We start from the raw sequence: 17,225 nt of genomic DNA, 5'->3' as shown, positions 1-17,225 counted from the left end.
AATCATTAAACAGATGTAAATCTATTAGCTAATTAATTTAATTAGTGCATAGATAGAACATTTACATATTAATGCTATCTCAGATGTGATACAGATTTCATTTTCAGAATGTACCCTCTAATTTAAAAGTGATTCTTTTTTCCCCCTATTTATTTTACTGCAACATTAGAAAATCGAGTGTTAAAACTAAGCATTTTTGTGAGGTTGTTGGAAAGTGAATAATCCATCTTTCTCTAATTGTGGACTAATTTAAGAGATCTTAAGTTAGTAAGTTAGTAAGATAATTATCATCTAAACCAAGAAATTTTTAAGCTGCTTTCAAAAATAATACAAGTATATGTATTCTTTTTTTTTTTTTTTTTTTTTTTTTTGCGGTACGCGGGCCTCTCACTGTTGTGGCCCCTCCCGTTGCGGAGCACAGGCTCCGGACGCGCAGGCTCAGCGGCCATGGCTCACGGGCCCAGCCGCTCCGCGGCATGTGGGATCTTCCCAGACCAGGGCACAAACCCGTGTCCCCTGCATCGGCAGGCGGACTCTCAACCACTGCACCACCAGGGAAGCCCAGTATATGTATTCTTAATATTTTTTGTTATAAACCATTTCACCTGGCTTTTGGAATTTCAAATTAATTATGAAATGATGAATTTTCAAAATCTGAAAATTAGATTACAATGAGAAACTGAAAATACTGAATTATATTGCTTACTCAGTTTTACTTTCCATTCCCTGGAAAAAAATATGATTGCTCTTGCTTTATTCCAAGATGAAGAAAAAATTTAACTTGTTTTCAGTTAGTCTTTTTGGAAAACAAGTTTAAAAGATGACTACTTCTTTCAGATTTTTCTGACAAGTGCAGGTGCACTGATAGTGTCAGTGTTAGTTCAGTGGTGGATTTTCTTAAAGAACAAAGTAATCTGTGATCCTGCCATCTTGAAACTGCTATTGTTAACATGTGTAAACTTTGCTAATCCTTTATATATTGTATCTTTCTGGTTTTATCTGTGCATTCATAAGTTATACATTTATTTATATACATAAATATGCATTACATAGACACAGAGAGAAATGGATTCATACTCAAATTTTGTTGTAGAGCCTGCTGTTTTTGCATACTACTGTATTGTAACATCTTATATAAGTACAGATTAATTTTTGTAGACATCGCCTTGTCTCCTAAAATTTTATGTTACTTGGTTTTGTGGGAAGATTATTTCTATGGCTAATGTTCTGTCAGTTAGGGGTTGACCCAGGTAACGACTATTGAATAAAGACAAGAAACAAAGACATATTTGTCCTAGAATATAAGCTCCATGGGGGTAGGAACTTGGTCTGTTTTGTTTATTGTACTATGTCCCATGCTGAGAACAGCATCTGTCTCATAGGAGATGACCAAGAAACATTTGTGGAATAAATGAATACATTCTCTAACATGAGTATCCTAAAGGTTCATTTTTAAATTTATTGATTAGAATTCAAAGACATTTTTCTGGAGAAATTAATTATAAATAATAGCTAACTAACTGTCCTGAAAATTTAATTTGAAATGTCAAATTTTTGTTGATTTGTCCATTAAGAGGGATTTTTAAAAATTAAACATTATCTGAAGTGTTCTGGTTTTGCAGCAATTACCAGATGGAAAATATAACAACAGATCCTATTTATGATGAGAATACTCCTAATAATAAATACAAAATACTTGTCTAAGGCTAACCCCCCTTGGGAAAAAAAGCCAGTAAGATTAGAAATCAACTTACTGAAAACTTTTGTGTCTTATGATAATAATTACAACACTTTCTAGGAAAAGATTATAGAAAATAAAAGGAATCAACTGTCATGTTTCCAGCTGGACTAGGAAGACATAAATGCGATAAAGGTATTGATTTAATTGGTTAACAACATTAACTATAACTCATGCATTTTCCTGACATAGATTGCAGTGATAGGGGAAGTAATCTTAAACTTCAAGCTTCTTTTTAGCAGATAGGTATTCTAGTTTCTCAGCTCTCTCCCTATGCTCTAAATCGCTTCTCTGTCAAGATCACTTACTCTCCTTGGTGATGGTATCGGTGCTATTCACTGTTACACCGCTTGGTGAATTTTTTTTATTTTTAGCTTTTTTTTTTTTTCCATCCTAACATCTAGTATGGTTACTTATATTTGAAAGTGCATATCCAGATAATCGCAGTAAATCCAAATAGTATGCCTTGTTCCCAGTACTGACATTGTTATGCTGTTTAACTATGATTGTAATCTATAGGATCACAGGAATGCTGGTGAATCACAAATTCAGTGATACCAAAAAAGAATGTTGAAGGGGCAGTTAACCTTCCATGGACCGAAGTTAAAGTCAAATAGCAGATTTGGGCCAAATACTTGAAGCCACTTATGCACATGCCTACTAAAAACACAAAAATGAACGAGGCAGTCTCCTGCCTCCAGGAAGCTTTAAGGACTGTAGAGGAACATAAATATAGCAAAATAACCAGAGTGGTCGGATCTAGGGGAGAGGAGCAGTTTTTGGAAGACAAAACAGAGACAAAGTGATGATGGAATTGAATCTTGAAAGTTTCTCACATAAATTTACCAAGTTACATATTGAGAAAGATACCCCAGCAGAGAGAGTGGAGTGAGTGAGCCATAAATGAATAAAATACTATGCTTTTGCGTAACTACAATGTGGCCGAAGAAATGTGGGAAATGATGAGGATGAAGAGATGGGCAGGAAACTAGCTAAAGGAGGGTTTCATCTGAAAATAATTAGACTTTGTTCTATGTACCTTTGATGGGATTTTAAGCAGGACATAATATCAGAGTTCTTAGTTTGGAAGTATCATTGTGGTAGTAATTTGAGGGCGAAATTGAATGAAAATGATGGTGCAGATTAGTTCGGTCAGTGGTTCCTAAATCTCACTGTGTATCATATACATTTTGGGAGTTTTAAAAAACCCAGATTTGGGGGCCCTACTTCAGATCTACTGAATCAGATTTACAAGGTAAGGCCCAGAAGTCTGAAATATTGACTGTCCCCAAGTAATTACAATGCAGCTAGATCAGCATTTGGGAATATCTCGTTAGGTAACTATTTCAGTAGACTAAGTGGGAGGCTGGTTATGCTCCATGAGGGCTGTTCTGCTTATCACTATATTCCTCGTACTTACACAGTGCATGGTACTTGATAACTGCTCGATAAATATTTATTGAATGAATAGTTCTTGAATGAAGATGGTTATTCTGAGGTTCAGGAAGGCCACTTCCCATCTAGTGTTTTGGTTCTCTAAAGAGTTATGATAATTAAATGAGCTAATACATTAAAGCACTATATTTATGTGAAAGCAATACACAGTGCCTAGCACATAGTAAGTGCTCAATAAATGTTAGAAGGGGGAAAATTCTCTTCATCTTTTCTCTCATGGTACTTTGTGTAAATAGGTATCTTGGCAATTGGTTTATGCCTGACCAGAGCTCCTGAAGTAAGTATGCAGATTGGTTTTACTTTGGGGAACTGGATGTTAAGCAAATAAAAAAACAGCAACAATAGTGAGCTTAATATGTTCAAATTAAGTACAGAGATGCTCCTCTGCACAAATTAAAAATAAAGTCTAGTGGGAGTATATGAGTTGATTAGATTACTGATTCTCTCCCCTTAGTGGCTGGCAGTACCCATTAAAGGGTGCTTTGCCTTGAACAGGTAGTCGGTGGGGCACAAAGGATTGCCATTGTTAGATGCCTTTCAGTTAGAATTTTGGATTTATAAGCAGACTCCAGGAAAGAGCCTGGCCATGAGTTCCTCTGAATAGCTTAGGGTCAGGTCCTAAATTCCAAAGCCAACCCCTATACCTCTCTTTTATGTCTTTGGAGATGTAAAGTAGACCAGTTTTCAACTTTATAATAATGGCCTGGACTTATAAATACTTACCTTGGTTATTAAAATGAGTTTCTGAGAGGCAGCATAGTCTAGTGTTAATAGCATGGTTTCTAGAGCCAGACTGCTTAAGTTTGAATATAGGCTTACCATTTATTAACTGTGTAAACGGGTAAACTATTTATCCAGGTTCCATTATCTGTAATATGGTGATTATATAATGATTTAAATAAGTTAATAGGTGAAAAACGTTTATAATACCACTGTGTACATAGTACGCACCATGTATAGATGTTTAGATTTAAAGCTGCAGGCCAAAATGCCAACTAAAGAATGAAAATTTCCTTGGAATTTCCTCTGACCTGAGACATTAAGAAGTACAGAGCAGTTAAAACAATGAGATATACAAATTTCATCTCTCAGCTTGGCAAAAATTAAAACAATAAAAAAGACCCATAATATATATTACCACAGAACACATGGGCAAATAAATACACATTCATAGGTTGGCAGAGACAAAAATGGAAACAGATCTTTTTGGAAAGGATAATTTAAATGCCACATCCTTTAGATCATGGAATTTCACTTCAGAATGTCTATCTTATAGAAATACACAAGAAGTGCAAAACAACAACAATTTGTACCTTCAGGGCCAGAAAGAATTTTTAAAGATGCAAATAATAGAGCTGAGAGATTTTTTAAAAATTTATACCTTAACTTTATTAGAAATGTCTGATCATCTGTTAACATTTCGAATGATTATGATCTAACTTCATTTCTTAAAGTCGCCAATATTTACAATTAGGAATGCCAACAGGCTTTTCTTGTGCAATTAGTAGACAACACAGATGAATTAACATATATGCAATTATTTTGTGTTCTTATTAATCTGAAGAATAATAGGCTTTCTCTGTAAAATGGCTATTGCTTATTCATGAACTCTGTACACAAGAAGCTTAATAAGACAGCAGCTCTAAATGTATTTCCTATACAAAATCATATGAAGATATAACTGCTAGCTTCTTGTCCAGTACTGTATGCTAAATAATAATGAAATAGTAAGTATGTGAAAACTATAGTACCACAAAGATTAAGCTATACTGCTAGTTTACTCAAACATTGATTCTAAAATGGTCATGGAAATGGGTAAGCAAACTATTCAAAAGACAGAATTTTTACTGTACTCTTGACTGATTTCTAGTGTGACTATCTTTACTTGATCTGTACTTAATAAAAACAACATAGATGGAATTGGTAATTTAGAGAATAACAGTGCCCTTATTTGCATGCTAAAAATCTGCCTGTTCTGGTCTACAAAACTTTTATTGTGCCATCTAAATAGTAAGTAATAAATAGTACAGGATTCATCTTTGTGGGACCTAGATTCCATGCTCTACCAGAAATAATTCGTGGTCAATAGTACTGTAATTCTGTGGGGTATGAACTGATAAAAAGAGCCTTCCTGTGAGTTGACAAGAAGCTGGGCAGTTTAGATGCTAAAACTATTAAGAATTTTGGAAGTTTTAGCTTTAAGCTGAGAAATGTTTTAAGAGCTCCTGTAGTCACATGTGAAGAACATCAGATAAATTTCTTCATTAAATCTTTATTACAGGTCTCCTGATTGCTTTATGTCTAGATTGATTATGAATAGAAGACATACTGATTTTCATCACCTTCTTCATCTAATTTAGGTTTGTCAACTCTTGAGATATCATATTACTTGTTTTATTGAGGCTTACTTTTTTTTCCAAAATCCTGGCTCATGCTCAAATTCTTATTCTCACAGTCTTCACTAGCTTAAATATATTATCCTTTAAATGTTCTATCCAAGCTCACATTTCTAATGGATTTGTCTTATAAAACGTGGTTGCCATATCTTGGACATTCATTATCTTCAAAGTTCTGAACAATACAACTATTTCTAAAGATATAGAGATAATCCATCAGCATGGTTAGCTTGATCAGATGCCCTTTAAAAGCATATAGCATGTAATAATATAAGGATTTAAGTTTTTCACCAGGTGTTTCAGTTGGGTAGTAATTTGTTGGTAGCTTAGATTTGGTTGAGTAATTAAAAGAAAGAGGGCTTAGTAAATCTGATGAAAGTTGCTGATTAAATTCTGATCACCTGCACTAATTGTGGCATTTGAACCAATATTCAGGTTTATCATGAGATCATTGATCGTCACTGTTTTTTTGGTGATTTTACTTGAACCAGATAGAAATCTGTTTCCCACTCCACTGCTGCCTCTTACCTGCCAATTCAAAAGGGAAAAGAAGTGAGAGAAACAGTATCTGAGATGCTAGGGCCAATAGGGACACACTAGATGTCTCCCCCACCCCCAGGAACTTCAGGATATGTATAAGATAGGTTTTTTAAACTTTTATTATTGTACATTTTAAAGTTCAAATTTAATACATTTACTTAAAATCAATGAGAACAATGAAGTTCTAATGCAAATAAAAAATGAAGTTGTAGACTGAGGACACTTGGATTTTCATGTTAGACTTATAGCATCGAATATATTTTTGTGTTTTTTAAAAATTCTACAGCATTGAGAAAATCCTGATTCACAGATCAGTAGTTATAAGTAGTAATAATTTTTAATAGCTCACCTTCAATCTCAAGGTATTCAAGTTAAATTGATCTAGTTGCTTGAATTGAAATTTTTGTATCAAAGTTCACTAATAATAGCAAATGTTCACATTCCTTCTTAAAGTATAAAAGTCAGATAAGCACACAAACTTGAGCAGGTGCTAAAACTATATCATCACTATTGTCACAACACCGCTGCTGGAAGTTCACTTTGTAATTATACAGCATAACAGGAGCATACTCTGAGAATGAAGAGCCTTGCTTGTTTTTGAGAATGTTACTTTTATGATTGAACCTCATAACTTTGTAGATCATTGGAGGGAGGAGAGATTTAAGGTGGAGACAATCATGTGCTTAATTCACAGAATATAAGGAAGATTAAGTGAAATAATGCTGGCAAGGTTCTTAGCACAGTGCTAAGTGCTCAATAAATGGTAATGGCTATTTTCAACATTTAATAAATAATTGATTTAATTGGATTAGGTTGAGGGTCATAGGAGAGCAGTTGAGTATTTGAGGTAGAAGCAGCATTCTCCCATTAAGAAGATAAAGCCTTGTGGAAGAGCGAAGACTTAAGTAAAAAAAAAAAAAACACCTGTGTTGAAATCCTGTCTGCTACAGCATGGCTATTTTTAACCTACTGAATCCCAGTTTTCTCATCCGTAAAATAGGGATAATATTTAACCTGTTTACAGGTTGTTATGAGAGAACTAGTACAGGATAGTGTTTGACACATAGTAGGTTTTAATAAACAATAGCTATTAAAGAAGAAGCTAAGGATAGAACCAGGTTAGCCTTGTTTACCTTCAGCTGGGTCAGGAGGAATAGGTAGTGCTACACAGTGAAGCAAAGGAAGATGGCTCTGCTTGGATGACTTATGAAAATCTTTCTGACTGATTTTATTCTTGGAAGAGTTCCCTAAAGACATATGATTATATTGACACCCTTATTAGTTTTTCTTAAACTGTTCTCTTAAATTCTTAGTATTATGCCACATCATTTTTTTCTTCCATACGCCTGCATTTATTTGGTACCTTTTGTGCCAGTAATACTGAATAGATAAGGGGTTGCTAAAGGAGTAAGCAAGCTGAAAACAGTAGCTGATTATAGATGCTGATATAAATTCCTGTAGCTCATAGTCAGTATTATTGCTCATGTGGTAGCATAGAGGGTAAAAAGTCTCTGAGTTGAGACCACTTTTGAATGGCTATGAAAGTGCAGCCTTAGATGTACAGGCTACTTTTAAGATTTTGGCCATTCAAAAACATCGTCTCCAATTTGATGTGCCAGGGAGGAAACACTTGCTTTGGACAGGTGTGAAGCTTCACCTTGGACTTCTTGTGAGAGTTCCTTTTGTCTGCAGTAATCCAAAAATTTGTGTAGCTGTCTTTAAAAAAATACATTTATGTAGTAGGATAAATCGCTATATAATTTAACTACAGGGCATCTTCTTATCCTTTCATGGTAAGCAGAAAAATATAAAATGAGTTTTATTCAAGCAAACGCAAACTAACGTATTCTGTCTTTTTTCTCTCCTCCTCCTCCTCCTCTTTTGTTAAATAGGATAAGTTCTGAACGTCGAAAAGAGAAGTCTAGAGATGCAGCCAGATCTCGACGAAGTAAAGAGTCTGAAGTTTTTTATGAGCTTGCTCATCAGTTGCCACTTCCCCATAATGTGAGCTCACATCTTGATAAGGCTTCTGTTATGAGGCTTACCATCAGCTATTTGCGTGTGAGGAAACTTCTGGATGCTGGTGAGTTGTTTTACAAGGACATGATAGGTCTAAAAATTAGAAATCAGAAGTAACTGGAAATTACTTTTAGAAGGTGGTCATACTCTCACTTCTTTTGTAACATGATATCCTTTTTATTGCCTGCTTTTAAAGCTTCATTCAGGAATTTTAAGATATTGGCCTCCCTCCCCCTTTTTCTCTTGCTGCACTTACCTACCTACCTACCTACCTACCTGTATCTATCTTACTTTTAATGACATGACCCTTCTCTTTTCAGTGGTTTGCCTTGCTTCATTAGTTTAAATAATCATTAAAAGCCCCTGGCAAATCTAATTTTAGTCTTCCTGTCCTGTGGCCTTGACTGTTTTGTGTTAAAAGAATGACAGGAGAAAAAATTTAAATATATAGAAAAAATATATGCTGCATGTATTAAATAAAGTATCTGGGGAAAACTTTATAAAAACATCTGAATATTACTATCATTTAAGTATAACTTTTTAACTAATTATTTTTTTCTTGTGCTTTTTTTAGGTGATTTGGATATTGAAGATGAAATGAAGGCACAGATGAATTGCTTTTATTTGAAAGCCTTGGATGGTTTTGTTATGGTTCTCACAGATGATGGTGACATGATTTACATTTCTGATAATGTGAACAAATACATGGGATTAACTCAGGTAAAATACCCACATATTAAGAGCCCTTCTATATGTATTTATGATTTTATGTTATAGGTCTAATTTTTTTTTTAATGTTTTTACAGTTTGAACTAACCGGACACAGTGTGTTTGATTTTACTCATCCGTGTGACCATGAGGAAATGAGAGAAATGCTTACACACAGAAATGGTGAGAAGAAAAGTTTATTGTTTGATTTATTGTGACAGGTGTTTTTACCTAATTGGATACTGTCACTAATTTAAAAATTTTGCTGTTGTAACCTAAGGCCAAACCTCATTTCATGCTTAATAAAATGTTACTCTATTCTTTGTTAAGTCCATGTTATTCTATTTTTTAGGAATTTCATAAAAATACCTAAATTTTTTTAAAAGCCCACCTAATCCATAAGTAATTATACAAATATAAGAATTGATAAAATGGAAAAATAAATAAAAATCAGGACCAAGGAAGTTAATTTAGAATGTAACTTTAAGGCAAGGGCAAGTCATAATACAAATAATAGGATTTTAGACAGTTATTAAAGTTGAGGTGCCAGTTTGGGTTCAAGCTTCTAAATGCCCAAGAAAAAGAAAAAGTTTCCCCAATTTTAAAGAGCATAACTGCTGTCTGACCCCTCAGGTTGTTCACAATAATTTGAGACTATGCAGTTCAGTTAGAAAGTATTACATTATGGATGCCTCCACATTAGCAGTAACAAAAAAGACCTGCTCGGACCTTTAACTCAGGAATGAATTGTTAAAAATAATCAAATGTTTGGGGGCTTCCCTGGTGGCGCAGTGGTTGAGAGTCCGCCTGCCGATGCAGGGGACGCGGTTCGTGCCCCAGTCCGGGAGGATCCCACATGCCACGGAGCGGCTGGGCCCGTGAGCTATGGCCGCTGAGCCTGCGTGTCCGGAGCCTGTGCTCCACAGCGGGAGAGGCCACAACAGTGAGAGGCCCGCATATCGCAAAAAAAAAAAAAAAATCAAATGTTTCACGATTTGGGAGAAAAGTACCTTGTGAACTACCAAAAACTGAATTAAAGTCTTTTCACACCTGTGACTTTTTTTTTTTTTTTTTGCCGTACGCGGGCCTCTCACTGTTGTGGCCTCTCCCGTTGCGGGGCACAGGCTCACGACGCGCAGGCTCAGCGGCCATGGCTCACGGGCCCAGCCGCTCCGTGGCATGTGGGATCTTCCCGGACTGGGGCACGAACCTGTGTCCCCTGCGTCGGCAGGCGGACTCTCAACCACTGCACCACCAGGGAAGCCCACACTTGTGCCTTCTTAAACAGAGTATATGGATCATAATTTGATCTTTCTTTCATGACTCAAAAGTTACCACACTGAAAATTTGTCATTTTGCTCTGTGGTTGTTCTTTGCAGCTCTCCCATTTAAGTGTAAGTTTGTTTGCTTCTACATTAAACAACCTCATTTATATTTCTTTGTTAATCATTTTTTATGGTTTTCTGTTTAATCTCACCTCATTTATACTAATAGTTAACATTTATTGAGAGATTGCTCTGTGCCAGGACACTGTTTTCTGAATTTTATGTGCTTTAACTCCTTTAAAAACCCTGTGAGGTTAACTATTTCTATTTTACTGAGGAAACTGAGTTACAGAGTTATTGAATAACTGGCTGAAGACTACTTGGTTAATAAACAGCAGAGTAAGGGTTAAACTAAGGTAGACTGGCTCAAGTCCACACTCCGTAGTACTTTAGAGCTCTTTTCATGTTCACCAACTCTCACTACATTCTGCTGCCATTTCTCACCTTGGAGCCCTCTTCAGTTATTTAATTTCATGCCGTGTTCTTACTGTGAACTTGGAAAGCAAATGAATACTTTTTAGAATTCTGTGTAAAGGAGGAGTAAATATACTCTAAGCCAGGACCTAAGTGGGCTGTTGATGAGTTTAATATAGTGTTTACACTTTGAGGTTTGTATTGGCAGCTCAGTGCTTCCCTTGGGCTAGACTATAAATGCATGGATATATGGAAGTCTTGATTTGGTAATGATGCTAATGCATTATTCTAAATCAGATATAGTCTACTTATTATAGCTTAAATGTATGTTTTTAACCAAATTTTTTTTTTTTTTTTTTTTTTTTGCGGTACGCGGGCCTCTCACTGTTGTGGCCTCTCCCGTCGTGGAGCACAGGCTCCGGACGCACAGACTCAGCGTCCATGGCTCACGGGCCCAGCCGCTCCGTGGCATGTGGGATCTTCCCAGACCGGGGCACGAACCTGTGTCCCCTGCATCAGCAGGCCGACTCTCAACCACTGCGCCACCAGGGAAGCCCAAGCAAATGTTTTTTTAAAGCACATGAACATTCAAAGCACACGTGCTCTCTTATTATAATAAATCTGTCATTTAGTTATGAACATTTAAAAAAAATCATTCCTAATGTTAATGAATTTTTGATATTTTGTTGGGAAATAAAAATGCAGATTTTCACTTTTAGCAAAGTGGGGCTGCTGCAATGCATCACACTAAGAGCCTGTGGTATTGTTTATACAGCATAGTCCTATTTCATTTAAATTCTAAAAATAAAATTTTGAGTTCATTAAATTATTATAAAATATTTATTTTTATAGGGCTAAAAACTTAGTTGTTTAAAAACTTTTTTTCATTAGGAAAATGCTAGTACTTTTCACTTACCATAGTTTTTAAATTTATTAATATCTTCATGTCCCAGTTCAAAGGCTTTGGGTTCCCAAAGGTCAGTCCAATTCAAGTTTAGATTTTGAAGGACTGAAAATACCCCAAAGAATTTACATGTGGATCTCTGCTGCTACCACAATGCCCACCCCCGACACACACACATCCCTAATACCATCACCAAGACCATTATGGTTCTTGTGGTGTCTTTTTAAAATCCACTTTCAAATGCTTCTAGGGAGGGCAAATTCAGTCCTATTTAAGTAAACTCAAATAACTTGTATCAGCACCAAGACTGCCCCAACTTGCCTATATTCCGTAATTGTGAGTATGAACTAGAACTCTTCTTTCTCAAGAGTCCAGTATTTCTAGCTAAGCAGGCTAAATTTAAACATATTATCTTGTTTCTTTTCCACATGTTACTTTTCTTTCAATATACTAGCCTTAAAATCTCTAGGTCTTTTTTAAAAAGTTCTCTTCTCCCTTATTTCCATTAATCTTTGAGTTTTTATAGATTCTACCTCTTCATTTGTCTTTTGTCACCCCTTCTTTTCACTTCTACTGCGTGCTGCTCAGCCCCTCATTACCATCATTGTATTCTAATTCTAACGTATCATATATATTGCTGCTAGATTAATGTTCCTGAAGTTCCTATTGTGCTTCCCAACTCAAAATTTTTAGAAGCTGCATTTTGTATATTTAAGGCTGGACTCCTCATTGTGGCATCCATGGCCCTCTGTAGTTATAGCCCTAACCATCCCTTCTAAGTTTGTCTCATTACTCCTCTGCATGTACTTTATATTATAGTCAAACTGGACTATGCACTGTTTCCCAAATATGTGCTGTTTTTTCTCACCTCTGTTTTTCATTCTCTTCCTTCTGTCTGGAATACTCTTCTTATTCATCTCTACTTACTGAAATTCTAATCTCTATTTTTCTAAGAAGGACTTTTTGGTTTCCCCTTGACTAGATTTCCCCTTGACTAGAAGTTATCTTCTAATCTCTCTCTGTACTCCTTTAAAGAGTTCTTGTAAGCCTTGGGCACTTACTCTACATGGTATTGTTGTCATTGTTGGCCTCACTACGTATACTCAATCTTTAACTTCTTCAGGACAGGCATTGTGTCTTGTTCATCTTTATATTGCCTGAAGTATCTAGTCCAGATCCTGAATAATGAATATTTTTGTATTTGTTGTGAATCAGACTGATCAACGAAGAGGAGAAATCAAGTTGCTGTTTGTTTAGTCACCTGAGTCTAATCTCATTTTTTTAGTTATCTGAGGCTTGGAATGGGAGTAAATAGACTTGAGTTTATTTAAATTTAACTTTGCTTTGAAAAGTCATTCAACATGGTTTGTTTTTTTTTTTTTTTTTCCTAGTAACAAAGTACAGATAATTTCCTTTTTGCTTTACAGGAAGATTTAAGAAAAATCAGATATATAAAAATGTTACTTGCTATTGAAAAGAAATTTTCTGTTTTAAAAGTTAATATACAGCATATTTATTATAAATTGAGCTAGCACATCTAGTAAAAGTTTGGAGGAGTTTGCTGAAGTTCATTTTTTGGGTGTGCTTTGTACACTGATAACACAGTTATAGGGCAAATTCATACCATGTTTATATTTCTTTGTAATTTGACCAACCTTACTGGCTTGAATGTGAAATGATTAGGTGCTATCCCAAATATGGATTCTCATCCCACCAACTCAGGGAATCACTACTACTGTGAACCCATTACTTACTAGAAGTGTGTTAAATCCCTTGGGTGTGTTAGAATGCGCAAAGCAGTTGTGCTCATGTTGACACTTTTCATTGAATAGCACCTAGGTGCTGGGGACTATGCTACACTTACTGTAATAAATTTATGTGTTTAATTATGTTTTTTAACTTTATTTCATGTTTTCATTAGGCCTTGTGAAGAAGGGTAAAGAGCAAAATACACAGCGGAGCTTTTTTCTCAGAATGAAGTGTACCCTAACTAGCCGGGGAAGAACTATGAACATAAAGTCTGCAACATGGAAAGTAAGTAAAAATGATCTGTGAATGCACTTGATTTATAGATAAATTAATACATCTTGACATTTCTAGTATTAAGACAGCATTGGAGGAGTTCCCTGATGGCGCAGTGGTTAAGAATCCACCCGCCGGGCTTCCCTGGTGGCGCAGTGGTTGAGAGTCCGCCTGCCGATGCAGGGGACACGGGTTTGTGCCCCGGTCCGGGAAGATCCCACATGCCGCGGAGCGGCTGGGCCCGTGAGCCATGGCCGCTGAGCCTGCGCGTCCTTAGCCTGTGCTCCGCGGGAGAGGCCACAACAGTGAGAGGCCCGTGTACCACAAAAAAAAAAAAAAAAAGAATCCACCTGCCAATGCAGGGGACACAGGTTCGAGCCCTGGTCCGGGAAGATCCCACACACAGGCTGCGGAGCAACTAAGCCCGTGTGCCACAACTACTGAGCCTGTGCTCTAGAGCCTGTGAGCTGCAACTACTGAGCCCATGTGCCACAACTACTGAAGCCCGCATGCCTAGAGCCTGTGCTCCACAACAAGAGAAGCCACTGCAATGAGAAGCTCGTGCACCGCAACGAAGAGTAGCCCCCAATCGCCACAACTAGAGAAAGCCCATGCGCAGCAACGAAGACCCACTGCAGCCAAAAATAAATAAATAAATAAATAAAATTAAGACAGTATTAGAACTATGAGGGAAAAACTTACTGTTCCTTGGCATTTATAGATTTAACATCCAAACAGTGTAGTGATTCACCAGTTTGAGGCATGAACTTAAGTTATGTGCATTGTGACGCTACTGGCTTTGCCAACCACCCAGTGTTTGAATCTTGATAGAGATTAATTTTCTATTCATTGTTGTATCATTTCTTTGCTCAGTGTTGAAACACAGTCATCAGATCAAAAAATAACCATCAGGGCTTCCCTGGTGGCGCAGCGGTTGAGAGTCCGCCTGCCGATGCAGGGGACACGGGTTCGTGCCCCGGTCTGGGAAGATCCCACATGCCGTGGAGCGGCTGGGCCCGTGAGCCATGGCCGTTGAGCCTGCGCGTCCGGAGCCTGTGCTCCGCAACGGGAGAGGCCACAACAGTGAGAGGCCCGCGTACCGCAAAAAAAAAAAAAAAAAAAAAAAAAAAATAGCCATCAAACAGTGACCAGATAAGTGAAAAATCAGCTCAGATTTGTATGAAGGCAAATTTTTTTAAAGAGTAATCTTACGGTGCCTGAGGAGTAGGTCATGGGTGGTGTTGTAGGGAAAACATTTATTGATTTTCAAAAATGTAGTAATCTACTAATGACAATAAATTTTATCAAAGCTTACTTGCCATGTCAGACTCAACTGTCTCTGCATTTTGTTTTTTACTAGCATAAATTTTTTTAAAAACTGCTTTGTTTTTCTTCATACGTAGGTACTTCACTGCACAGGCCATATTCATGTATATGATACCAATAGTAACCAATCTCAATGTGGGTATAAGAAACCACCTATGACGTGCTTGGTGCTGATTTGTGAACCCATTCCTCATCCATCAAATATTGAAATTCCTTTAGACAGCAAGACTTTTCTCAGTCGTCACAGTCTGGATATGAAGTTTTCGTATTGTGATGAAAGGTAAATGAAATATAAAATATAACTTGAAATTTTTAATTAGTCCACAGAACGTTTTTTAACTATTAACTGTAATAAAGACTATGTATGCTTTCTTCCACTTAAGGTGAATACAACCATACATCCTAGAATTTAGTAAAATTAACTTTATAGCTTAATTCAGCCACATTTATTGCACATTTACTATGTACCATACATACTTACTCTAGCAGGTGCTATCCAGAGATTATTAAGATGAGGTCTTTTTCCTTTAGGGGTTCTAATTTATTTAAAGAAAAAATAAATATATTTCAGAGATATACAGTGCATAATTTGAGGAAGGATTACTTCTGTTTGTGGATTAGAAAGGAAAGTCTTTGGTCATCTCCTCATCCTACATATTTTTCCTGAGCAGCTTCATCCTTGCCCATGGTTTCTATTGCTGTTTCTCAAATTTCTACTCATAACTATTTCCATTTAATTGCCAATTTGATATTTTTATCTGGATATTCTTCTGTATTATAAACTAAACATTTCTGTACTTGACTGAAACACTCCTACCCCTAAACAACAACTTCAAAAACAGCTTTTCCTCTTTTAATGCCTGTCACGATTAATATACCACTGTAGACACATGACTCCAGCAAACATTGGGAAGTCGTCCTTAACTTTTCTTTTGCTTTCATTATCTACACTCCATTGGTTCCTAAATCTTAATAGATTTACTATCTACATATACCTCCTGATCCATTCCCTCCTTCCACTCTTGCTTTCCTGCCATTGAGTTCTTCAGCTTATTATTACCTTTGGCTTGAACTGTTGCCAAAGTCTCCTAACTGCATCTCTGCCAACAGATTTGTGCCCTTTTAATCTCATCCAGGTTTCCAAGAAGTGGACTTCCTCATGTGAAAATCATATCATGTCATGTGAAAATGCCTCAGTTGCTTCCCTTCATCTTCACACACAAAAAAACTTTTGTTTATAAAAAATATTGTAAGAGCAGGAGATTTTTATTTATCAACGGAAGACATACATTTTGAAAAGCTGAAAGAAAAACAGACCTATACAATAAATCTAAACTTCTTAGTATGGCAAGCAGAGATATTTATGATCTGGCCCCTGCTGACTTCTCCAAATTAATCAGGAGGAGGGGAAGACCCCTTCTGATGTGGCCCCCAACACCCTACAGCCAGAGAACTCCACATGCTGTTTTTATTGTCTTAGTGCAATGATGGTTTCCTCAACTCCAAACACGTACGTAGCTTCCAAGAGCCACCTACTGCATCTACTTGTAGAGCTTTCCTTGTTTCTTTAAAAAACTACCGTTCCTTGTACATATTCTGTCATAACCTTTTCTCAGCTTTTGTAATTATTTGCTTGGTTGTCCCATTTTTTACTATAAGACTGTGTAACACAGTGGCTGAAGGCATAGGTTCTGTACCCAGACTACTAAATTCTGACTTTGCTGCCTATATCCAGATGATCTTAGACACATTACTACTTTTCTTTGAGCATCAGTTTGTTTAGAGTATAATACATGTATCTGTATTATCTTCAACTTGAACATTATGTGAGAAAACCAATTTGAAGCCCTTAGCTCTAACATGAAGTGGATAAGAAGCCCCGGCCCTACTGGACAAGAAAATGTGACAGAGCACTGGCTTTGGAATCACATAATTCTTGATTCATCCTGGTTTGTAGTCCTGGTACTTATAGTGTGGCCTGGGTGTTAGAACTTAACTGTTCTAAAATCTCATGTTCCTTATCTGTTAAGTAAGGGTCACGCTTCAAAAGGCTGTTGTAAGGAGTTTGTTGAGTGCCTAGTACACATAGTGACTGCTTCACCACTGGGGTTAGCTTTAAGAAAAATGAAGACAGAGAGCTAAGAAGTATTTTATGGTGTTTACTGCCTGTATTTATGTCAATGTATGATAGAACAGAGATGGCCCATCGTTTTTTTAGGAATTATTTTTTATTTTTTGAACTCAGTATGAAGTATAGGGGTGGGCTGGGGAGAAAGAAAAGTGATGGAGCTACAATGAGAAAACAAGAAAGGGAGTGACATTCCCCTCTGGTTATATTAGAAAATAAGCAAAATGGTCGTGACAGAGGGGTAAAGGCA

General features: G+C 36.6%; 1 protein-coding gene across 2 annotated transcripts in view; it reads left to right on the top strand.

Moving 5' to 3' along the window:
* Nucleotides 1-17,225, top strand: part of HIF1A (hypoxia inducible factor 1 subunit alpha) — a 43,249-nt gene that overhangs the window by 12,438 nt on the left and 13,586 nt on the right. The window contains exons 2-7 of one of the 2 annotated variants that reach the window (XM_060096076.1): nt 5,475-5,553; nt 8,022-8,212; nt 8,723-8,868; nt 8,955-9,039; nt 13,421-13,533; nt 14,925-15,127. In XM_060096076.1, the coding sequence (XP_059952059.1) occupies nt 8,164-8,212; nt 8,723-8,868; nt 8,955-9,039; nt 13,421-13,533; nt 14,925-15,127 (596 nt within the window). In that variant the 5' untranslated portion in view covers nt 5,475-5,553; nt 8,022-8,163. The remainder of the gene's footprint in view (nt 1-5,474; nt 5,554-8,021; nt 8,213-8,722; nt 8,869-8,954; nt 9,040-13,420; nt 13,534-14,924; nt 15,128-17,225) is intronic. The other variant, XM_060096074.1, reaches the window with a different exon arrangement.

Source organism: Mesoplodon densirostris, chromosome 4 (genome assembly GCF_025265405.1).
Source record: "Mesoplodon densirostris isolate mMesDen1 chromosome 4, mMesDen1 primary haplotype, whole genome shotgun sequence".
Classification (NCBI taxonomy): Eukaryota; Metazoa; Chordata; class Mammalia; order Artiodactyla; family Ziphiidae; genus Mesoplodon; species Mesoplodon densirostris.
The sequence above is the reverse complement of the archived record's forward strand: the minus strand, read 5'-3'. Positions and strand labels throughout refer to the sequence as shown.